We start from the raw sequence: 26,508 nt of genomic DNA, 5'->3' as shown, positions 1-26,508 counted from the left end.
TGACAGGCAACCATCTTTTAACCTTAACGGCATGCTTATGTTAGTAGTTGTTAGGGGACTTGTGGAGACCCTTTCTGTATTTCCTCAGCATCTAATCCTGCCTGGTAAAGCACCCTCTCTGGACAGGGTATTTGGTTTCTTCCAGCTGGATGTGAAAATCAGAGAGCCAAACTGCAGCCTGCAGTAGCCTTTTTTCAGAACAGTTTTACCATAAAACTTCAACTGCAGCCCGACGCTGCTCCATCCATTCATCCTGGAGACACAGCGAGTACAAGCCAACATGTTGGTCAGCCGTTAACTTTATTTTTCCCATGTTTTATCTGCTGACTGTGTCCAAACAAACCTGCACTCTGCCAAATAATGTCAGCCAAAGTTAGCCTGCCAAGTAAATGCTGACAGTGCATTTTATATGGCTATAACAGCAAATGTTAAGAAGTTTGTCAGACAGCTAAGCTGCTGATGAGGTTTGTGTGTTTGATGAGAAGAGTCGAAGCTGGAGGTGAGCGACAAGGGGGTGGGTGGAGATTGAGGTGGAGACCAGTTAGATCTGCACATTCTACGTGAAGGCAAAGGTGTAGAGTTACATCTAAGCCAATGTAAGGCATGGAGAGATTTTTGTTCATGAAAAAAACTTTTAAATATGTAATCTTGACTTTAAGGGGTCTAAACAATGCCAGGAGATGAACTTTTAAGTACTGTAGCTGCCTGCTGAGAAACGCTTTCTTACTGACTTTGCTGACTAACTATCCAACTAACCCTGAGTTGACATTTATTAAACTGTCGTGTCATTCATTAAAGAGATAAATGGAGCTTGTATGATACACATCAAGGCCAAATCAGCTCATTACTGTTAATAAGTAAGTTAGGAAATAGTAAGTAAATGCGGAAGTAGTGAAAGCTTATTAATTCTGAGTTATTATTGAAACGGAAAACTTGATGCACTAAGTATTTAGAAGTCAGAACTTTGCATTTTTTTCGTGTTACCCAGTGGATTATTCAGATAGCTTTGCAAGAAATGTTATTTACATATATTTGCTTAAACATATATATCATGTTCAGCTTGTGACATTTGGCCTTTTATTTTTTCTTTTTGCCAAAGGTCAGACCTCGTGCGTTTTTTGTTGTCTTTGTGTGTGTGTAATCCTCTTCAGACGTGTGTATGTTGTTTTGTGTGTAAAGCTGCTGGCATGACAGGCAATACCCCCAGTGAGGTTCTGTGTGTGTGTGTGTGTGTGTGTGTGTGTGTGTGCATTCCTGTGTTACAGAATGTATTCATCTGTGTCTCGCCACGTGTTTTCATGCTCACGCTAACCTTGTTAAGAGTACCTGTATCAGGTTGAGGACAACATGTTCGGTATGTTATTTTCCTGCAACCAAATCCGAACTGGGTTTCAGAAAAGCCACAAACACACAAACACACACACACACACACACACACACACACAAACACACACACACACAAACACACACACTCACACACACACACACACACACACACACACATACCTGCACTTACCCCTCCTGCCTGTTAGCCTGTGTGTTGAGGCAGGTCTGTTATCAAAACTGGCTGACTGGCTGCTGAGTGAATCATTTTATCCATTGTCACTGCAGGCCTCAGGATATTGCTAATGATATTTTTAGCACTGTGGGCAGAGCTGCTTGGCGGATGTCTGTGAATGTGTTGCAGGGCTGGACTAAGTCTTTTTGGGGGGCAAAACATATTTTGATTTCCACCTCACCCAACCCCACCAATTAATGTAAGCAGCACTCTGACTTGGAACTCACTTTGTAAAAATTGTGCCGTCTTATTGCCATAAAGAGGTTTTTTTTTTTACTACCAAAGGAGACATGTTTTGCTGTCTTATCACTGATTGATGTTTAATTTTAGACTCTTTGTAGAAGAGCATTTGAATAAATAAATAAATAGATAAAAACAGAAACAATTTCAATTTTTTTTTTAACTGTAAAACATGCAGATGCAGTACATTTATACTAACATCCACTGATAGGATAGGGCCATCTGTATGTAACCTGAAAGGAAGAACCCAAAGTAAATAAAAGCCAGCAAGAGCACACTGCTGCTCATAAAGCTCATTACTGTGAGTGTACAGTACGGTTGAAGGGTTCCCCTGTGATTGATGAACCTTCAAATACACTGCAGACAATCATCTCCAACAGGCAGTGTTTAAATTGACAAGTTTGGACTTATTGCCCCGTTTATTGTTTCTATATACAGTACAATCAGGCAACACAGGAGGCTTGATCACAACACCTTTACATCATTCCATGCATTTTAAAGCTTTAAAACTGAGACTAAACTATACAAAAATACTTAAAACAATTAAAAATGAAAAACATTGCATACATGTGTATAAGAAAACATTCACTATACTATGCTATACTGTTGCTTTCTGTACTTTCTATGTGTGGTGCTACAATATGGAAAATAGTGTGATGTCCAGAGACAGCTGTATAGCATGCATTTTTTATCAAGGAGTGACTGTTTGGTTTTCTCTAATCCAACATTAGTTTGGGCACCATGAGAGCGTAAGACAGTCTATGGAGTTGCACTTGAATCTTGGATCTTACCCTGGTTATACTGGTCTGGTCTACTTCTGTGAAGAGGAATTGTGGAGCGGTTTCTGTTCATCTGGCCATCAGACTTGACTCACTGATTCATCACTGATCACACTTTGATCAAACATTGAGAATAATCCATCTCAGATTCTCACTGATTGACCCTGAGTGAACACTGGCATGAGAGGTCAAGAAAAAAAGTAACACTTGTTTATGGAGATGGTTCCATTTTAGGCATTTTAGGGGGGCAATGTCAACCTAGTTCTTTTCCAATTTTCTAAGTTTATTTAACTTTTTTTTTAACACATTCCAAAGAGACACTTGTGGTAGGCAAAGAACAATGGATAATACCGTGTTGAAAATGCTCCCAATCCAGCAATAAGTATGATTTTATATATTTTCAGTGGACTTGGTTAATTGCCAGGTCCTTTTAGTTCTGTCTTGACTGCAGTTGCTCTGCATGTGCCTTCCATACAAAAGGTTTTAAGTGATGACTTGTTGCACAAAGCTGTAATAAGGCTTTTGCAAAGGGTGACTGCTGTTTGGAGAGGAACACAGCAGTAGAAGACACCCCTGGAGGAACAATACCAGTGGATTCAAATCCATTCATATACTCGACTGCCCCCTTCATTTCCTGTGTTTTTTCAAGACGGCAGACAAGGTCTGAATTCATTTCCGCTTGAGTCTGTTTTTGCTCGGCTGGAATACCAACCTCAGCTGAGTGGCAGTAAGATTATAATTACTGAGCCTTTGTAGGTGCCTAGCAGCTTACCATCAAATGCCTTTCCTCTGTTACCCGGGTGCCACATTACATAGAATATACTGTTATAATTTCACTGACTAGTAGGTTCACGGACTGATGCACACACCCAACCCATACGCAGGAAGGGGGGGCTTGTAACTATGCCAGGGTTGATGGGTTTTAACATTTTAAATGCCTTTAGGAGGGAGTACCTAGGAGCTGTTTTATCAACTACTGGTGTAAAATGAATTAAAACTTAATCTGCACTGTTTATGGCCCATAAGAAATACACCTAATTACACCTAATACCTAAATTTGCTGTGGCACTGGATATTTAAGCATTGCTTCATAGCAAAACTGATGTCAAAGCATCCAAGGAGTACCTCACCCACACTTTTATCTAATGTCTTCACTTGACTTGAGACTTGTTCTGAAATCCATTCAAGCACATCTGAGGATGGTAATGTTGCTTTTTCTCTGAATCATGAAGAAGTGGATGTATGCATCAGGATAAGGTTTGCCAACATACAGTATAAGAACAGCCAAAAGGTTTTCAAGTCTATGTCCTCCCCTCAAGCAGTAAAAGAAATCACTTACAGCAGCCTTTATATTATGGTGTGGTTACACATGAAGCTTTCAAACACAGTGAAAAGTTGTTGTGCTATCCTGACTAGTTTGTGCACTGCTGACACTGCCAAACACGAAAAATAGTCTATCATTTGCTGTTGCTGCTCTTCTAAGTGTTTTGCAGTATAGCCTGACTGGTGCGGGATTTTTGAGGCCAATTTTTTTTTGAGGACAACTTTTTCAGAAATTATGACCAAGGTATGAGTGGGATCTTTTATTGTATAAATATACTTGTCAGCATAAATTATATAAAGGAGACAGTGTTTTTTAAATTACTTCAGTTATATTTTTAGCATTTCTTTACTCCAGTTGCTTGTAACTTATCAGTTACAGATATGAGGATACAATACATCTGTGATAAGCTAAAACTGTATATCCAGTGTATCAACCAAAGCTATTCGTCAGACTCTGTTTTGCACTCTGTTCAGATATGGAACCATTTGCCCACTACCTCAGAACCAGGAGTAAATTTCAGGAAGCAGTGTTTCCAGCTTGTGCAGGTGCTGGTAGTGTTCATGGGTGGGAAACCAGTGAGGGATTGTGACCTTACCGCTGCACTAGTGACCCCTAATGGTTGTATGAGGGGCTGTACATGTTAAGATCTGCGTGGAAAGCTGTCTCCATGCTTCAGGAGAAGCTCACTAGCAGATGAAAGAAGTGGAGTGAAACAACACAATGATGGTAACTACATCCCATCAGCTGGGAGATCTGACTGTTCCACTTTAAATGGAATGTAGTATAAGCCTATCAAAATCTTCAGCAGTAGCACGTTATTCCTGATGTTGTAAGGGGATTGGCTTCCTGTAGATGAGACAGGGATCAAAACACGTATTCAGACGTAAATGGATTTGGAAAAAGTACGTGTGTTTATGAAGTCAGCAGATTTTCCTCACCTCCATATGGCCGGTGTTTAGCCAGACCTCAAATAGAGCTGCTGCTAATGCAACTAACAGTGCTCCACCCAACACTTTGTGCTTCCCCAGACGTATATTATTACATACTATTCATGGACTTAATGATTGTTTCTTCAAGAGATTAATTGTAAGTCTTTGTTACTGTGGAAGTCATAAAAACATCTTTGAAAGTGTCCTCCACCCTCACTTAACTTGCTTGCAAATGTGTTTGTGTGAGCGTGTGTATGTGTGCAGCTGTGTCACTGTATGTGTGGCAGGCAGCGTGGTTCTTCAGGCAAAGAGGTAATTTCTTTCAGAAGTTCATTGTTTAGGAAGTGTGTGTGAGTGTTGTCAGAGCAGTGCCAGCTTGTGTTCGAAATTTCACAGTCGCTTTGAGCTCATAAAGTGTCCAATAACCAGCAGGGCCTGGAAGCACATAAGCTACCGTATGGCCTCAGCCCTGCATGTTGCCTCTCATATAAATCTGAATTTACGATTCACTTCTTAATGTTACTGTTCTTTCAACACCATAGTTCTACTGAAGAGTTATACTGGTTTGGAATATGACACTAAAAGAGATGTCATCTTTGAACGTGTGTGTGTGTGTGTGTGTGTGTGTGTGTGTGTGTGTGTGTGTTTAGTCTCTCTGTCAGCAGCTGGGCTGAAGGTGAAGGACTGAGGATGTGAATGAGAGGTTATCTGTCCCTGCTGGCAGTATGAGCCCCCTGCTGTGGATTGGAGCTGGTAGACCTGTGAGCAGATATTATCCACCACAGGAAAGCCACAGTGTCAAGCCATGATTGAAGGCTGTTATTGACTGCCTTTCAGACTGTGGTCATGTCCACGTTGGATACAATTGAAATCTTGCATATAAAATCAAATTTCGTCCTTATCATTGTTTAGATACATTGTTTTCTCATGTCTCCTCTCTGAAACACCAAGATAAGAAAAAGAGTTAAATATCTTCTTCCTCCTCCTTTCCATTGGCAAAAGAACAAAACCATGTATTGCTGTCAACATCAGTTGTTAAGTAGTGTGTTGTAATGGACAGGCTGCTTTGACAGACTTGGCTAGAGATAACAGAACCTCCCCTGTTTTCTTGGACTCTCTATGATCACTTCTTTAGGGCTTAAGCACAACTGAAAACACACTAGCAGGTGTTGAAATGGAATTATCTTTCAGTTTCTGTTTCCAGAGTTACTTGTTTAAGGCTAAACTGACGTTACTGAGCTCACATGTGTCACCTGCGAGAACTGATTTGATCTGCAGATGAAACACTTTGACATGAGTTTGTGTAAACTCCTCAGTGTCATCTGTGAGTGTGCTGGACAATTTATCTTTGTCTCTGTGAATCGTGGTAACATCTCTTCTCTGCCATAAACATTCATCTCATGAAAAGGTCCATGAACCATAGCTGAAGACAAAAAACAAATATCATCCTTCCCAGCTGAAAACTTCTTGGCATGAGTTTGGAATGGAACCTGTTAGTGTTGAAGTTGAATTCATCTGTTCATGTACCAGCCAAAAATACACAGCTTTACTTTTTTCCAGCCTGCTTCAGTGTTAAACTTGTGTTGATCCTCGTCATGAAGCCTTTATGTAATCCTCTACTGGGGGGAACACATTTCTCTCATGCAGGCAACATCAATGGCTATGTTTAAATGCACACCAGTAATCCAGTCATAAGGCGATTAAGGCAGTAACACAAATAAGGTGGAACACATGGAAACACCATACTTTGATTAATATGGTCCTGCTCATAGCTGCAGTAAACAAAACTGTAGTAACATGTGAAGTTCTCTTGTTTGTATGAATGTTAATCCAATTCATTTTTCACTGCATTTGCAAAAAAAAAAAAAAAAAAAAAAAAAACCCACATGAATCTAACTGCTTGATAATGCATGTCAAAGATGTTTTGCTGGTAGAACGCTTCACTTGGTGTCTTCAGTTGATTCCCTCTGCAGACTTGTTGGGCAGTACGGATGGCTATTTCCAGAGCAGCACATGTTTCTTTTGGAACACATCTTTGTTAATGTTCAACCGTGTTAAGGCAGATGCTATGCTCGAAGTAGCAGATGTGACACAGATAAGGTTTGAGATTGAATACTAGACGAATACTGTGGTGTACTGGAGAAGGGGCATCTTCAGCCATTAACAAGACTTGGCCCTGTAGTTTGGAAATAGGATTATTAATGGAATAGGCAAACCATCCTTTTATCTATTTCTGCCAAGTAGTCCATATGTTCTTCTCCCTAGTCACATCCTCCAGCGTTTCCTGTCATCCTACCAGTGTGTTATGGATCTGCTCCAGTGTGTTCTGGGTCTGCTCCATGGTCACCCCCAAGTTGGACATTCTCAGAACACCTCCTGATAAGTCCTGATAAGATGCCTAAACCATCTAAACTGACACTTTTTGAAAGTTTCTGTATATTTCAACCTGGCCTGTTTCTCACAAATGTGGCCTCTGTGACTCTACTGGTCATTCCACTATAACTTCACTGACTGCGATTGCAATAGAAATGTGGGAGAATGAGGACTTGTGCAAAAGAACATATGCCAGGGCATGCTGTGCCAACTGGAACAGCCATTATAGCTAACTGTATGGGGATCTGCATTTGGGGCAACTTGCCAAATAACCTTAATGTCTCATGTCTATAACCAACACAACTATTTTTCTCATAGAGGGTCAAAGAAATGTATAACCAAATGCTCCTGGTTGTTGTAGGTGTGTTGCACACACACAATCCTTCATATAAAAATGATTTTTAAGTGTTCTTTTACAGCCTTGCTCTATTCTTCTAGTTGATATTGGGGAGGTGAAACCTCAAGTTCGTATGTTGCAGTTACACAGCTGGGATCACTATCATCTGTGAACATATCTAGATTTTCCAAGTCTGGCATGACAGGTCCTACTATTTTGTAGACTATTTTCTTGAGGTGTGTTGTCTGTGAGGATAATCCTGTTGTCTTTCAGCCTCCACCTTTGTTCTTTGTCTGTCACTTTCAATTTGATTTGTTCCTTCTTAATTTCTCATCTGTGGACTCTGGTTCAAATTAATACAGTTAGCCATCAAAGGGAAATGACTCACAGTCAAACAATCATCATCTTCATAATAGTCCAACAGTCACTTTGTAATGCTTCTCTGCATGATGTAACGATGTACCGTTTAGCATCTGTGTGTGACATGCAAAGCCTTCCTACCACAGTGCCTTCCTAGCACATGGTAAACATTGTGAAATAGTCTCAGTTGTGAAACGCTTGCCATTTAGTTTGGTTTAGGAACTAGAACTACTTGGTTAGGAGAAAGAAAACATTGATTTAGGGAAAGTCTTTCTGGCATGCTGTTATCTTTGTGAAACTGTCACAGTTTAGTTTGGTTTAGCCACCAAAACCAGGTTTAGTAAAAGATTGCTAACTTTTGGTGTCACTTTTAAGTTCCACCTCCAGTTTCACACAGGACAGGAAGCTTTCTGGGTAAGAGTCCTGTGAATGACCTTCAACCCTCTAAGGATTTTGTTGCTCTTTCTACTCCTTCAGGTGAAGTTTTTGCTATGATTGATACTAATACTGCTGTGATGGGTTAAGATTGGAGTTAGCTGAAAGCCTGGTGGGTCTTCAGATGCCAAAAGCACCTTGTGAGAGTCTATGAGACACCGAGGGGTGTGACAGAAGGTTGGCATTTGATGCCCTGGGAATGAGACTGAGCTAGCAGGTCTGCTCACATCTGTAAACATACCAGCGTGCACAGATGAGCATAGAAGCTGGCAAGTTGTCCTAGATATAGATCCCTAAGCTGCTATCCATAAGACCCACTCAAGGGGCATGCTTTCTGTGTTAAACCTCATTCTGTTTTTTATGTGTCCTTGTAGTCTTCATGCACTCAGTCATACAAATGGGCAGCCAGTATCCCTTTAAGAATTACTTCTTCTACTGCACCTCCAAATTTACATCCAATGAGTTAAGTGCCAATGCAGTATGTGATGTGTCCTGTATGTAGAAAAGCAGAAATCTAAGAAATATACACATCATTTTAAAATATGAATTATTTCCTTTCTACTTTTTTCTGATTTTCATGATTAAATGTGATCAAAAGTGTAATGTATTACCGTGAGCCAGCAACACATGTAGTGCACCAGTTTTCACTGCCAAGTCAGGAGCCTTTTGGCCCTGAGAGGGAAACATGTGAGCCCCCTCATGAGATAATCACATTCATAATGCATCAATGGGAATACAAGCACAATTACTTTGAACAGCCTTGTAATCAGTCTCACATTTACTTCCACACCACCAGATGTGTGGGTCACTTCAGTTCCTCAAGGAATTTAGAGAATCTAGACCTTACAAATAAAATATAGTCACTTTAGTGAAGGTTCAAAATGTTCCACAGAAAAAGGAATAAGAAATGTACAAAATGACTTTTACTGTGGACAGGTTTTTTGAAGCATAAATCCATGAACCCAATAAACATGAATATTCACCTCGTGATTTTACTGCATGACAAACTACAGTTGGTCTGCCAAATTGTATCATGTCTGATGGCACAAATGTGTGTCACCATGCAGGATGTTGCCATTTTGTTGCCATGCTGCCATGCCGAAACATGTCAGGACATTTTGCATTTTTAATTACTCATTTAGTGACTTAACAACATTTACTGCCCCTATAATTATCTGATTTTGTTGTGTGCTGACAATCACAAGTTTCCTAACTGCATTCTATTTGATTTATTCATTCATTCATAAAGAAAGCAAAGGAAGTAAACAACCACGTTTTCAGTGGAATAAACAACAGTCCATGAGAATGATCTGATGTTTTTCTTTTTCCCATTGCAAACAGTATGCTAGTGTATTTTTTTTCATTAACTGAACAGAAAGGTGTGGATTATATCTTCCTCCTTCCATGTAACACAAGGAAGGAGCCTTATCAAGGTTGGAACTGAGGTTGGAAGCAAATCCCCAGGTTAGAAAAACTTATTTTAAAGAGAAAATGATGGTAAATGGGGAAGTTATTACCCAAGAAGTCCATTACAGTTTACAGACCCAATTCTCTCTCTCTTTTTTTTTTTTTTTTTTTGATCATTATTGCTGTACTTGTGCACACCATTTTCCTGTTCAATGAGGGATTATAACTGGCATTTAATTTCAGTTTGATCTCCAAATATAATGGTTTTTGATCATCTGGATAAACCTGGCTGTCTGACTGCTCTTGTTTCTTGGTCCATTGGACCTTGTTTCAATGCATCCCAAAAATATTCTTAAACATCCCTCATGCTAACATCCCATAAAGCAGCTAAAGGGCAGTATTCACCACATTTTCAATGGAGAAGAGGAATTGTAGAATGCTGCCACGTCTCTGATCTCAGATGTTCACAACAAATGCAACAATTGCAAGACCTAGACTGCCTTAAACCTCTCCACCACCAGGATCCCTCTTTAAACAGAAGATTTGAATAAACACAGTGTCAGAGTCCCATATGGAAATTTTGCTGGTTAAGTAATTAACTCCACAGTAACTACAACCACCATAAATCACATATTTGCTGAAATGGGCACTTTGCCAGCAAAACAAAATGGAATCTTTAATTTTCCTTTGTTGCTGCTGCAGCACAAGGATTAATCTGCTGCCTGACAAGATAACCATGTGATTCAAATATGCAGAGGAGATTACCTGGGAGAAATGTTTAACAGTGATTACTATACAGCTGTGACCTGTGAATGTGCACAAATGACGCAGCCAGATCGACTGCAGAGCATATGCGCACACTTGCATTCATAAACAGCAGCATCTGAACAGAGATAAAGTTTGTTGGCAGGAACTATAGAGGGACAAACCGCATTAGCAGCATAACAGACCATTAACACACTGAATGAAATATAAGGCTGTGTTTGACTCATTAAGTCAGCACTTGTGTGAACAGTATATCTACATCTAAGGTAAATAGGCCAGCATACTACATCTGACTGCACGGAAAAACTCCCACTAACTCTCTCACAACTAGTCAAACAGCAAGCTAATTACATCCGTCCATTATCTATAACCACTTAGAAAATAAATGATGATTAATTATTATAGTGTTCGGTTATGTCCACAGCCTCTGACTGACCTCGCCACATGGCAGCATCAGCTAATTATATCTAATCAAAGCCAGCATCAGAATGCTGCACAGTTTACAGTGATTCAGCGAATTTTCTGGTGGTTATACAATGGTAGGAGAATCTTCACAAGGCAGAACTCAAACAATTAATCTGCAGTAAATGTTGTTAAGTCATTAAATGAGCATTTTCAACTACTCATTTAGTGAGTGCAAAATGTCCTGACATGTTTTACAGATTTTTTTATGTAGCTGTGGTCAGGAAGAACCTCCAGTCATTGCTGCCAACTTGGCAACTTTGCAGCAAGACTCTCCAGACTTCTGTGTTTCCAAAAGCAGCTATTCACAGACCAGGATAGGGGTAGGGTTAATGCCACTTTATGGACAATGGAGGACTATATCGCTGTGCTGTACTTGGTGACAACGGTGCTCTTTGTTCGTCTGTCAAAACATTTCCAGAGATCACAATAACTACCATGCACAGCTCATATCCTTCCCCAGTTAAACATATATGTACATGTAAAAAATGGTCTTGTGTTCTGTGTGTCTTGGGGCTAAGAGTTGTAAAGGCTGGGAACCTCAGGATGACACAATGATGGCCCAAGAATGAACAAAAAAGGTACACTCAAATGCTAATGTGTTACAGAATGTGAGAATATGAGGATTAAATCAGGTTGTCTTTTTTTTTCTTTCTTTCTTTCTTTTTTTTTTTTTTTAGCTCACTCTCCTATTTGCAATGCTTTGTATGGCCAAACTAGAAAACCAAGTGAGAGAGGGTGTTTTGTTCATCAAAAGATTTACTTTCAAAAGAATGTGGTCTGAAACATATTAATACCTACAAGATTACACAAATGCAACTAGATGGGATAGTGTATCATTTCTATAGCAACAGCTCTTCACTTCCATGTTTGTTCAGTGAGATGAACCTTGTTCATAGTGTAACTCTTGTTGTGTGATTGGCCAAAGTAATATGTTGTTTTGGGATTTTTTTTTTTTTTCTTAGGAAATATGGAGCCATTTTTTACCCATACAACAACAGATGTAACAATAATTGCCCAATGTAATGTATAAGACAAGTTATTTGGGGAAATATTTTATTGATCATTAGCCTCTCATGGTCTGATAGTTGTTTTTGTGATAAAAGAAGTAATCAACAGATAACACCTAATTTGTTTTGGTAAGAAAGGTATGATAGATCATCCGGGGGCTGGGAACCTGTTAGGAGGAGATGTTTGATGCTGTCTGATTGTTGAATGCATGGATGACCGCAGCTGATTTCCTGTTTGTGCACACCGTTATTTGTTAGTGTATATCATTACTTTCTCACTCACTTTCACTTTGTTTTCACTTCATTTCATGCACTTATGTTGAATAACGCATTTCTTGGTCAAAGCTATGGCTGCTGTGCCACATGCGCACATCACTCTCTCAATTCAAAGATGGACTTATCGTTTCAGCTGCTGTGTGAGGCTGCAGGTGTTCAGTAAACTCAAAGGAATGAATCTGAGACACAGCTGGCTGTGGACAACGAACAGACCAGCAATACTGATGGTTCTGCGAAATCCCAGATGCATTCAGTGACACCTGGACAGCAAAGACTCAGACTTTAATCTAACACATTTCAGACCTGCCTGAGTCAAATGAAGAGCTGTTTATTGATGAACATTTCAGTACACTATGTTATACATGCGATACTATGGAAAAGAGGCATACATGGAAGTTTTTTTCACACACCTCTGCTGAATAACACACCTTTTAGCACTTTTTTTGGCACAGAATAGATGTATAGTAATCAATAATTACTGCAGAGATGTATTCTGCATTCTTGCTTGCTCGCTCAATTTGAACAACAAACTTTATTTTATGTTAGCTAAAAACAAGTATCTGTATCAATGTTGTACAAAATGTTTCAGCATAATGTTTGCATGACCTTAAAATAACAGCAGCACTGGGCAAACTGCAGCAGTCTGATGGCAGTAAATTGTTTGAGTTTTCATGATCACCGCCTCTTCTCATGTGTAGACAAGAATTGTAACTGCTTCCACACATGGTGCTTAGCGGCGTTATGAGTCTGGGCACCATTCACTATGTCACTGGGGGGATCTCTTACAGCCAAGGACCCAGAAGGGATTTCCAAAAGATCTGTATAGGCCCTGTCACTGACCAGCCAGACATTCTAGGAGGCTGTATCTGCAGCTCAGGTTTACATACAGAATAGCACAGATTTACATCAACAGTGTGATCAAGATAGCAGAAAAATGCTGGAAAAGCAAGACTATCAAAGAATGTTGATAGCAACTTAAACCTAGTAGCTCTATCCCACCCTGATGTAAGATTGTGGTTAGAATTATTTAATTGCAAGTGGTTTTGTAGAGTTCTGTAAAGTCTGAAAAAGAGATTAGCTTTTTGTTCATAACAGGTTTCTATCAAGTTGTATGGTCACCAGTAGTTAAAAGCCACAGAAAAAAAGGGTGAAAAAACTGAGCTTTGAGTGCAGCAGCGAGGGGTAGGATCAGAGCAGGACTCATTACCAAGGATAACGCTGCTGCATTTGCATTGTGACCATAAAAAACCAGTGACCCACACGGCTCAATATGTCTCTTCTGTCAATCATGTGAAGACAACCAAAGGCCTGATATCAAAATACCAGCGGTGAAGTTCTTCACAGAGCAGTGCTGCAAAACCTGTGTGATGTTGCAGTGGTTCAGTCTGTGTTACAGAAGTGTCTGTCATTATCTCTAAAAGTAAACTGAAAATCAACCTTGAAAGCTGGTGGTGATACACTGAGTGACATGGCTGTCCAGAAATGTACCAGACCTCCTGCCAGTCTTGTATACCAATGAGTCCTTTAGAATTGCCTATTTGTACATGTCTTGCTGAGTCTTCTGCATTTCAATGTTATTTTCTAGGTGCCTTTGGTAGCCTCCCACTGTGAACTTGGCACACGCACTCTGAAGCCCACTGGGAGGTCTGAAGCAACCTTTGAAGGCCTCAGGTGTGAAGTTGGTCGGTGGCAGGCTGAGAGAGATGAAGACATGTGTGTTTCTGGCAGCTCTGCTGCTCCCCAGCATCCAAGCAGGTGAGTTAAGGACATGTTTTTTTTCTTCTTCTTACTGATCTTGATTTTCTCAGTGGGCTAAGGACACTTAATGTCAAGAAATACAGTTTGTACCATGTCAGTATTCAGATTCAGCCACCCTATGAATCACTGTGATATCAAGCTTATTGCTTATTACTCAAAGTGCAGTGAGCAAAGAGAGAAGATTGAGATAAAATAAGAATGAAAGCCATAGAAAAATCTCAAAACATCCATATTTCAGGATGTTGACCTTCAAATGAAGACAAAAACTGCATTTACACAAGTCAGGCATGGAAATTGTGCTTTCAATTAAAAGGGTGCATAAAAAATTATTTGTGTGGGAGTTTTGATAGAATACAGATTTAATATCTTTTGAGCATATGTTACTGAAAATGATGATATCATTGTCAAACATATTTTGCATATTTTTTCAAATCAGTTTTGCTGTGTCAGTACAATGAACATGGTCGGGGTGGTTTATTCTCCTCATCAGGTAAACAGGGAAGCATGTCTCTGAACATGCTGTGATCATTGCCTGGCATGACACTACTCTCCAGAGTACAGTCCAAGATGTGCTTCAATATGATTTTCTGGTTTTGGATATACAGACAGTACTTCAGTTCACTGCTGGTGTGGTCATTCTATGGGATGTGTTGACATTAAGAAAACTATCACCAGATTTATCCCTTAATCTTATCCTTTACAGATGGCAGAGGACATGCAATATACAGAGCAGGTCTGTACGCCATAGCAGAGACAAAACATACAGTTTAATATCAGGTGGATTTCAATAGCTTTTGAACAACAATCAAGACTTGGGTCACAGAAGAGAAACAGACAATACTTGTAGTTTACATTCATTGTTGGGTTAATGGAGTAATGTGTAGTCCATCTTGGACTCATCCCTGCACATTTCAGTCAAAAATCTGAATTGAAGTGTACCTTTATGTGTTGGACCTGTCGCATTATCTCCATATGTAAACAACAGCAGCTGTCAAGGAGATTAGTTTGTGAAACACCCTGAATGCAGCATGAAGTGATTATGACGCCAAAGGCCCCCGTAGCTCTCAGATTGATACTTTTAGGTACAATACATGAAGCAGATTAACAAGTATGATATTCTGATGGTAATGTATGTGGAATGCAAATAACTGGCTATTTAAGAGTTGGTTCGCCCTGATTACATGAAAAAACAGAGTGAAACTTTATTCTTCACCTTGGAAAGAGTAGTTTGACAAAACCAAACATAGCTTCAGGTCCACATACTAGCCCTTTCAATTGCTTTTCACAGCATCCCATGGTCTCATCAGATATAGTACCATGAGCTGCAGTTGAAAATTGCAGAAAAGTATGATTTTTCTTATTTACTCTAATGCAATGGATGTGAATGGAATTCATAGCACTGGCACTGAAATGATCCAGTTATTTCTTGGAAAAAGTAGTAAGGGTGAAAACTGAGTGAGGTCAAGGATTTTCACCACAAGCTAAATTCTATTCACCTCCATTGCATTGAGGTGATGTCACCTGATCGTAAAAATCATGTTTATATACTTCACGTTTGTCTTGTACAACCACTTACACCTCTTACATGGAGTAACACTAAATGATAGCAAAAGATATTGGCAGTATATAAAGGTAATTTGTTGGTGATGGGATTGCTGCAAAAGCTGTAAAGAAACAAAGCGCTCACAGGGCCTCTCTAGAATAAATGCTCTCTGCCACTGTGCAATAACATGCTGGCCAACATAATCTTAACTGTACAGTAATATCAACACAGCCTCTTTATACTTGTTTAAAGTTGCTAGATGTTTTATATACAGTAGAAAGACTGAAAGTTAATAGGGCAAAGAATAGGCGTGCCTTCCCAGGAAAAAGATTTTACAGGCACCTGTAGTGAGCTACTCGTAAATTAGTGCAACAACTTGACACTACTGCATGCAGCATGTAATTTTTCTCCAAAACATACTAAACAAAACAATTTTAATTCCATTATATTCCGCTAAATCATTATAATCAATATTTGACAGTTGGTACAGGATACCAGTGATGCACAGTATTTACCTGCATGTGAAAGGAATATACCATTATCAGTTTATGGATTAACCGCTGAAGGGGTGTTGAAGGATACTAATCCCTGCATCAAATTCATTTCTTAGGATGAGGGAGGGAGCTTTGCCAGAGGGTGAGGGAGAAACAGAGCTGCTGTTTGCCTTCACTGAGCTGAACAGCAGACTGGATCATTAAGAGAGTCTCAGTTCTATCACCAAGTAAAGAAGAAAACTTGTACTTCTGGTCAGTCTTCACGATGATGAGTAAAAGGATAAAACACAATCAGGCCAAACTGTGGTTACACGTGCATGTGTTTTTATGACACACAAAACAGATCTGATCAGGTTCTCTTTACCTTAAGCTTAGTGTGCATGTCCAGAAGAATTGTATAACACGTCATATCAGATATCTAAACGGACCAGTGTGTGCGTGTGTGTGTGTGTGTGTGTATATATATATATGTGTGTGTGTGTGTGTGTGTGTGTGTGTGTGTATGTATACATATATATATACATACACAATTCTTCCTCTCTAGCCAAGCAAGGCTATAACTGATCCTGGTTCTGCTCTGTGTGTGTGTGTGTGTGTGTGTGTGTGTGTGTGTGTGTGTGTGTGTGTGTGTTTGTAATAGTGCTCAAGGCATTAGAGATCCTCTTCCACCATAAACTTAACACATCTCTCTCAGTGACTTTGTTTTTATTGTAGCTTTATTGTGACGGTAAATAGAGGCTTTCCGAGCTGTTCGCAAATCTTTCTAATCACAGCCACAACAGCATCTCAATCTGAGACAGATTGGCTTTTTATTGAAGGTTTAGTAATGGGCCTGCATCACAATGAGAAGTTCAAGACAAGGAAAACAATGACATCATGCAAAAGGAACATAAGTAGAAGTTAAAGCGAATAATGAAATGTTTTTGTATGAATTAATGGCCATTTGGTCCTCTCTGGTCAACTGGTAAACAGTGACTTTCAAATCAAATTTACTGGTTTGGGAAATTGTCTTACTCTTTCATCAAATTATGCATTATCACCAAACCTAATCCACACTTCTTTTTTTTCTTTTTTTCTTTTTTTTTTTTTTTTTTTTGCTTGTAGCTCTTTCAGAGGAAACAGGTTTCTTGCTGCAGAGGAAGTCCTGTGTTTCACATTTCTGTTTTGATTGGAATTAACAGGAAAAACTGGGGAATTAACATGACAAGCATGAACAGCCATGAATGGACAAAGAGCACTCATGTCTTTAAAGACTGGACTATGTCACTTAAGTCAGGTTCATGACCTGCAGAATGTTTGGAAGGAGTCCAGAAGAAGGGAAGACAGATCTCACTGATCAGGAATGTGAACAACCATGAAATATCATGGAGACATGTTCAAACTAAAAAAAGGCAAAAAGAACTCTGACACGGTCATTTTTCTATCAGTGCCTCATAAAGCTTTCAAGACACACAATTTTTCTTCTTCCACTATGATGCACCACAAATTACAAATTGTCATACCCAACTCATGTCTGTTGGATTGGGCAGTTATTGGGCTGATATGTAGTCTGAGCATCAGCTTCTTCAGCAGAAAAACAAAAAACGGACCTGCTTTTGGTTAGCAGATGATCTCTGAGAGGTGTCGCACCAGTGAGGGCTTGGAATACAACGCTAAAGACAAAACTTTACAACAGGACTAAGTGTCAGTTAATGCTTGAACACAAGTAGTTTGTACAATGATTTCTCTGACTTCATCAAAATCAAACGTGTTTACAGCACAGCCACAACAACAGCCACACTCAAAGGCAGTGAAGTCTGACTGTGGGATTCAGAAAGCTGCAGGAGTGGCCTGTACCTGCAGGCAGCGCTAGATGCAAACTCAGAGTCATCACAATTCAAGATTTCTCTGGATAACACAATTGGACAAAGGCAATCCATTTGAGAGGTTCTGACATATTTCAGTCAAAACTGAAAATACCAGAAGGTCACCAAAGTCAGTAAGATTGATTCCCTGGAGATCCTAAATGTTGGTACAAAATTTCATGGCAGCCAATTTAGTAGTTTTTGAGATATTTTAGTCTGCACCGAAGTGGTGGACCAACTCACAGACATTGTCATCCATAGCTATAAACACCAACAGCCAAGCTTCTGTCTGGATGGTGTTTGATTTGATTTGTTATTTTATTAAAAGACAGTTTAATGATGTCTCAGTCATGTGAAAATGGGGCTGTTAAAAAGCAAACAGCAAGAGAATACATCAAAGAGAACCAGAAAAGCAAATTAGGATGATGTATGGCTAATTTAGAGACAATCCTCATTGTCTGACATATTAAGTGGGGAACATGTAAATGAAAATGTGCAAAATGTGTGAAAAATATGTGCTAAGCAGGTTTCAGCCCATTAGCAAGTGTATTATTAAGACTGATTTGTTTTGTTAAGACAATGCATGCCATCAGTTCATTTCCTGTCTGGAAATGAACTGAAATAAAGAAATCATGTGAATACAAATACATCAGATCGGACTTCTAGTTCCAATCCTTTTAGTGCTGTCAGTAATGCCTAGATGTAGCAAAACTTTTTCTTTCTTTTTTAACAAAACAATGCTGCAGTGAATTGCATTGCAGTGCATATGTTCTTTTGAATTGATGACTAAAAATGGGTCTAAATACACTGCATGTAAAATGGTGAAAACTGTGTTCTATAGTCCATTTTTATTCATTAATCTTGGCAGGGATGTATTGGTGTTCCTTTACAATGCACCTACAAAGGCAAGCAGATCAGCTGCTGTTGTAGAACTATACACAGAATGAGAAGAAAATCTGGGCCTGTATTTATCAGATTTCTAAGAAATGCATTTATGAATGCTCCAAAGATCCAACTACATGTATCTCTTTATTTTTCTAAAGAATCTTTTCTGCAAATACTTATACATGAAGCTATGCTTGGATCCTGCTTACCCATTTAGATCCATTTTTATAGTCACCATAGTCTGATTTACCAGATGTAGGCTGCTGGTAAGGCTTGCCATTGGCCACCTATTTCAGGCTGCATTTTCCTCTCCTTCCACTAACTGCATGTTACCATTTTCAAGATCCCCATTACTACAGGAGGCAACAACAGCCTCCAAGCTAGCAACCTACATGCTGGAAAAAAAGGTTACCCGAACTCTAACCTGGTCACTGATAGTACAAATGGAAACAAGCTAGCATCTATTACCTTTCTTTTTGCAGGAGCTTAACCATTTTATGTCCCCCAATGTTGATGTGTTGCTTATAGAGTCAGCATTTCCTCCTTATAATGGATTACCAGCAAAATTATTTCACATTTTCCATGTCAGGATGTTAAATGAAACAGGATTTTTGACCAGATTTTTTAAATCAGATTAGTCTTTCATTTCACCTGTTTAAACCACAGGGGAATGCTTGTTGAATGAATGGATGTTTGTCTCAGTATCAACCATGTGATGAACTCGCGAAGTGTCCAGGTTGTCACTCACCTTTTTGCCCAATGTCAGCTGGGATTGGATCCAGCATGACCCTGTGATAAATAATTATAGATAACAGATCTATATTTAATTACGCAAAACCCTCGTGAAAGAAGCAATATATTCCTCTAATATCTTAGGACCCCTGCTCAGCATTTAGTAATGCATTTTGATTTGCTAATATTTATGTATGTATTTTTACTGGAGCTGTTGTTCATTATGTCTAATATTTCTACTTTTCTCAATGCTTCTTAACCCGTTTTTTTTTTTCTTTTTTTTTTTTTGTACCACAGACACAGGCTGTTTGTTGTAGAGTGCACCACCAGATGGTCGCATCAGGAGCTTAAGTGTGAGCTCTGGTGTTTTTGGCCTCATCCACCCTGAATAAGCAAAATACAAGCTCACAGCATGAACACACGACAGAGTAATCAGCAGTAATTCAAGACAGCTACAATAAAACAGCTCCCTTTAAAAGATCATTGCTGTGTTACAGTTATTATCCTGTCCTGTCTTTAGAAGTAGTTTAGTTGGCTTGTTTATTTTTGTGGCAGAATTCTGCTTAACTCAGCTGTGTCGGTGGTTTTCTGAAGAAGTTTAGGTACAGTTCATAGTTTTGTTGGATTAAGAAGGAATTTCAGGCAAAGGAGGCAGCAGGTTCAGCTGTTACACTCACAACTGTCAAACACTCCAGTAACTGACAGCTACAGATCTCTGAGGGCTGACTTCAGAAGTACATGTGTTTACAGCTGCTGATGAGGAGCTGCTGCTGCCTATGGGTTGCTTTCCATATCAATGATAAATATAATAGTAAAAAAATTAAAATAAGTAATAAAATTAATGGTCCATTTGTCTATTGCAAAGCAGCACAGGGCAACCAAGAAGGAAAAGCAAGACAAGTTGAGTTTAGTGACAGTCCGTGAACGAACTTGCAGAAACTTAAATGAACGTAATATTAAGATAACACATAGCTGCTTGTCTGCAGCCCTGTTGCTTTCATAGACATTCATCCTCCAAAGCCTGTCACTTACAGACAAACAGAAACCAGCTGATCACGCGTCACCACCTATGAATCAGTGTTAGCCCTCTGGGAAATCTACTTGACAATTCAGGTCCCAAGCCAGTCAATGTCATTGACAAATCCATTAGGTGGCAGGGAGATGAGGTAACCACCACACACACCAGAGAGCAATAGATTGAAACTCTGTTGGGCAGACTGGACAGAAACACACAGTGTCTCTGTGCTATCCTGACAATAACAGACACAGAATAAATGGCTTTATCAGTCACTCTTACTCTTGAGTGAGCAATCCAATAACCTTTTGTACTATTTTATCCCCATTTAGGTAGTTGGAGAGCTGTGCAAATTTCAGAGTAGGTAAGGAATTGAACAAATCAGATCAGCAAAGAACTCATTAACAAAGCAGAGGTACTAAAGCTGGTGATTATCAATTTGTGGATTAATATATCAATGGATTACTGCATATTTTCTGATGTTCTGATGTGCTGTAATTTATAATTCTGTCTCTCATGATTTAGAAGCTTTTCCCATAGTACTTGGCAACTGCCTCAAGAAAATTTGTTTCTAACCTTCCTTCAAGAAAAAGTAACAGGCTGGTCTGTTTATACTGTATATAAATATGAATATCTGCGCACATCCAGGCAGTACACCCACTTCATCTCTCTCTCTGCCCCATAAAGGATTTCTTTCTTATTGTTTAATGTCAATGCAAAATAGTGAGTCAAAAAGAAGCCCTTGTTTTTTGATGCTGAAGAACTGACACAAACATTTTTCACCCCGATACTTACTTTTTTTTGAGTCCCCCCTAAAAAATGTCTAAGTGTTTCATATTACAGATTTGTCCTGTAAAAAGCAATGTTCAACTGTAAAAGATTTTGTCAAGGTGACAATAAAGCCTGATAAACACTACAGTAGCTGACGCATGCTGTAAAAGGTTTCATTTGGCCAAAAGATGAATATTTTCCATCAATTCTTGCAATTCTTTCACATTAAAGGGACTGGAGCATTGCTACAAGGTTGCTTGTTGATACAGTAAAGGCCACGGAGCGACAGGCGAAAAGGTGACTCATGGAACCATTTTATTTTACTTCATTTTTTATATTCCTGCAAAGTTTTTGTTTGGTCCTTTATCGCTACTGTGCCTACACTTGTCCATATTCATCCATGTCGCATGTCCCATTTTTTTTTATTAGTCTTGATTGTAAAGTTTACCACTTAGGTTAACCAAGGAGTCCAAATGTCCCTCTCCCAGCAACATTTTCCAGTGTGTTCTGGGTCTACCCCAGGGTCTCCTGCCATTTGGACCAGAAAACCTCCAAAGAAAGGCACCCAGGAAGCATCCTGATCAGATGCCCAAATCACCTCAAATGACTGTTTTTGATGTGAAGGAGCAGTGGGTCTTTGGCAACTCCGGCTAATTCAGAATGCTGCTCCTAAGGGCCTGATGAAAACATTATTCCAGTTCTAAAATCCTTATACTGGCTACCAGTCACCCAGTGAACTGACAGCAAAATCCTGCTTGCCTACAACTCATTCTGTGGCTCTGGGCTCAAATACATCTCCTAGAACCCTCAACTTGAAATGGTGCATTGGTTGTCCTGAGAGTTAGAACAAAACGCAGTGAAGCAGCATTTGGTTATTATGCAAAACAGACTTGTAGTAACCTCCCAGTAAGATATTAGACAAACCCTGCCTTTTCCTGATGTATGAAATGTGCTGTACAGATAGAGTTGCCTTACATGTTCCATGCCCACTACAGAATCTGAATTGCTCCTCCTGAATCTGAGGTTCGACCAGGGGCGGCTGGCCGATAGAGGGCGCTAGGGCGCTGCCCCCTCTGTCTCACATCATGTAGAGTCACACAGCCCTTCCTTTAATAAAACGTTTTTTAAAATGACTTTTACAAGTATATTCTATGTTTTAAAAAGGCAAAATGAATAATATAGTCTGAAGTGAGTTACTAAAATGTAAAATCTGCACTAAATAGTCAGATTAGAAATGTCCTACGTTGACTACAGATACTAATAGCTGACATATATCTGGCCACGGGGCGCACACATCTTTCCCCATTGACTCCCGTTATAATTTTGACATGCGCAGTTCATTCCTCTTCAATACAAGAGGTACGAGACAGACTCCCTCTGATCGCTATACACACCACCGGCCATGGGGTGGCAGCAGAGAGCGAGCGGTTTGTTCACCGGCCAGCCTGTAATTACAACTGCCAAGCGAGTGACGTTGAGCGCAGAGTGTCGGAGTAATTAGCAAACAAGATTATTAGCTAGTTGAAAAAGGAGAAACTGAAGAGAGAAAATTCAGTGAAGTCACTAAAAACAACGCCGTTCGAGAGGAGAAACTAAGAGAGAAAGAGTCTTAATTAGACAGCAGTCCGAAGACAGAAGGCCTTTCTCAATATGCGTTCTTCTCTGTACTTGTGTTCTTGTGTACTTGAGAAACGTCATCAGTCTGAGCCCAAGTACTGTTCCAATTAAAAAGTCCGCATCTCGCCAAGTACAGTCAAATACCCGGATGTGTTCTTGCCCCTCCCATTTTATCGAGGATGCATCGGGTGGTGACTTGTGTGGACTTGGGGCAGCCACGTATCCCAGAATGCATTTCGTAGCAACGATCGCGGAGGAGAGGACTCACAACTGTAAAGTTACAAGTTTCGAAATACTACTGTTTTAGTAGTACGGAATGTGGTTTTAAGATTATTTTATGTGAGAAAGTGGATGTTAAAACTTAAAATCTGTGGTCGATTCATCACGATAGCGCGTAGTTTAAAATTTGCTCCAAAGTTTTCGGAGATAACCGGCAGACGAGCTGCGATGGTGACGTCATCAAGTACGCTGCCGTCCCTATTGCAGAATGACCATCCTGCGTCCTCCCGTCCTGGAGAGACTGTACTCCCAGGTCGAACTTGCTAAGTCCGAACTGCCAAGTTCGTAAGTCCGAACTTGGCGTACTTGGTATTGAGAAACGACCAGAGGGAGGAGATATACTCGCTCTTTTTCACGGAGCTGGTATGACAAGACGTCTTGGCTAACTGGATGCAGTGAGGCAGGTGCTTTATTTTGCTTCCCTTGCCTGCTTTTCCAAACCAAGGCAACTGATCAAGCGTGATCAGTTTCAGTTATTTTCTTTAGACAAAGTGACAACTTTTTGTTGCTTTGATAGTCTTAAATATGAGGATTTGCTGTGTTTTCATTGTCATTTAAGGTTGTTAATATAAATGTTAGCTAACAGAAGCACTTTGGGCTTTAAGCCTGATGGTTTGATTGTTTTTTTAAACAAAACGTCCAGTGTTTGTTGGTTTCATCCGTATGTATTTGCAGTTTTTTTCTTCTTCTTTTTTTTATTTGAGTATGTAAATATAAATATGTTGTTCCAAGCAACTAGCTGGACAGAAGAAGCACTTGGTACTCTTGGCTGTGAAAATGAATTGTTTCTCTTTTTACTTTTGAAGTAAAAAATATATTTATACATTCTTGGTTTGTTTAATGATGGAAAAGGGGATTTTAAGGGTTTGTGTGTACCAATTATATCTTATCTGGAGCCAAACATATCAAACACTGGGGAGATAAATTCAAATTCACTAACTGGTAACATTCACCTGCATTTAACTGTCTATTTGTAAACATAATATACATTAATTCTTCTGGTCCAGTGTTGCCAACTCCGCTTTTTGGTTTTGGTAAATTAAGTGAGCCCTCCCAAGACAAAAATTCACCAGCCGCCACTAGGTTCGACAGTTGGTTGGAGCCTTCTTTCCATCACACTGTTTTGAAGGCTATTTGAAGAAATCTCTTTCAGTTACAATTACAATAACAATTAGTCATTTGACAGATGCTTTTATCCAAAATGACGTACAACTTCTCTGTCTGCTGGCATTGGAGTGTTGCCCCAGTAACTCTTCCTGATGTCACCTTAGTGCAACCTGCTGGCCAGTAGTGGTATTTAATAATCCAAAAAGGAGAGACATTTAAGGATATGGACAGATGACTGAAAGTCACATGGTCACACATGACAGCCCAACAATTCCATAGCCTTTAACATGTCATCCACACCTGACTCCTTGTCACTGAGGAGCTTCTTTATTAGTTGAGAGACCTCTGCTAGGGATATTGTTGAGGTTTCCCCTGAGTCTTCAAACTCTGCCTCCTCAAGAGGGGGTGTGCTGATTGTGTCCAGAATCCCTAAAAATGCTCTTTCCACCACTTGACAATATCCTCAGTCAGAGACAGCAGTTCTCCTCCCCTGTCCTCAGACTCCTCCCATACCCAGGTTTTTGCTTCAGGGTCTACTGGCCAGTGTTCTGGCCTCCTAGTATCTATTTGCTACTTCAGGAACTGCTTCCAAACCAAGCCTGGAAGGTGTCTTTCCTCACCTTGAAGGCCCTCTCTTGTGTTCACTGGCACATTCTCAGGTTGCCTTCACAACAGGCACTGACTACCTTCTGACCACAGTACCAAGTAGCTGCTTCTACAGAGGCTTTGATGGCTGACTTTGCTTTTCTGTCCCGACCCTCCCCTTTGATGAGAAATTCTTCCCACAGTGGAAGTTAAGGTGGACAGGGCCCTCAGCCAAACATTCTTAGCTCACCCTAACTAGATGTTTGCGGTTATCCTTTCTTTCCTTCCAGGAAGCTCCTCTGCCACCTCATTGAACTCACCACCTGTTCCTCTTATCACCTGAGTGTCTAAGACATGCAGTCGCATATCAGATGATACAACCACAGAGTCAATCATCAATCTTTGGCCTATGGTGTTCTGATACCAAGTACACTAATGAATCACCCTCTGCTCGACCATGGCATTATTGTCAATCCATGATTAGCACAGAAGTCCAAAGGCCACCTCCTGGTTCCTTTAGGTTCCTCCATCGTTGCCTAAAGAAGTGTTGAAGTCCCCCAGGAGAACTATTAAGTCCCTAGGCAGTATCCTTTCCAGAAACCCACAGGGCCCCACTCAGAGACTCGAAGAAAGTCAGTCACTCAGCTGCTGTTCAGTGCATAGACACAAACAACATAAAAGTCATAGCCTTCCTCTCAACAACTTGCAGTTGCAACTTGCACAGATGACCCTCTTGTTCTCTGAAGAACACCAACACAAGAGAACTCAGTCAGGTGCTTGTGAGTTAGCTGTTAGGAGGCTGTTATATGAACCAACATACAGTCTATGTGATGATTTAAAAAAAGATTTAAATAAAAAAGTTCTGCCTCTTTGGGCCATGAACACTAATTTAAAGAAACCATTGTAGAAGTTTTTGGGGGGAATATCTCTTTAGTGAAACTGCTAACAACTCAGACATCTGGAAGGTGAAAGGTGTTTAATCTAGGACAGTGTACTCTATAATATTATTATATGTATTTTTATGTAGAATCTTAAACTCAAAAATAACCAGTAACTATAGCTGTAAAATGCATGTCCTGAGTAGCATAAAAATGATATACTTGAGTTAAGTCACTGTGAGTTGTATGTCTCTCAAGAAAAGAAATGTTTGTGTATTTATTGTCTCCTGCAGTGTGTCCAGATAAGGAGCCAGGACTGCAACCCTGGATGCCAGGACACAGTGAAGACCACCGTGTTACAATCGGTTATGGCAGGAAGGTCCTTCTCACAAGTTCAGCTACAGTTCACTCCATCGAGATTCTCAATGGAGGTAAGCTAGACACGTCCATTTTATGTTCGTCAGTCAGTGGTTTTTTCATAATCTGTAATGTGACATATTTCTGAGTGAATCAGAATATATGTGTTGGGTATCGTTACAACGGGGATTTAAATGAAATTCTATAAATTCTATAATGAATTAAACCTCACCTTCCTCTGGAAATGCAAATGCAAAGAGATGGGCAGGGTAAGCTAGTTGACCTAAATCATGTTTGATTGGATAAAGTTCTTCATATAACCCAGATTTATCTATAATTAAATGTAATAATTTGTAAGATTTTACAGGAAAGGAAAACAAAGGAATTT

General features: G+C 39.8%; 1 protein-coding gene across 1 annotated transcript in view; it reads left to right on the top strand.

The window, feature by feature from the left end:
* cemip (cell migration inducing hyaluronidase 1) overlaps positions 1-26,508 on the top strand; it is a 169,630-nt gene that overhangs the window by 66,528 nt on the left and 76,594 nt on the right. Inside the window, exons 2-3 of the mRNA XM_076729296.1 lie at positions 13,841-14,010; positions 26,057-26,194. Coding sequence (XP_076585411.1) covers positions 13,959-14,010; positions 26,057-26,194 — 190 coding nt within the window. The 5' untranslated portion in view covers positions 13,841-13,958. The remainder of the gene's footprint in view (positions 1-13,840; positions 14,011-26,056; positions 26,195-26,508) is intronic.

This window comes from Chaetodon auriga, chromosome 1, assembly GCF_051107435.1.
Source record: "Chaetodon auriga isolate fChaAug3 chromosome 1, fChaAug3.hap1, whole genome shotgun sequence".
Taxonomy (NCBI): domain Eukaryota; kingdom Metazoa; phylum Chordata; class Actinopteri; order Chaetodontiformes; family Chaetodontidae; genus Chaetodon; species Chaetodon auriga.
Note: the sequence above shows the minus strand (reverse complement) of the source record. Positions and strands in the feature narration are given on the sequence as shown.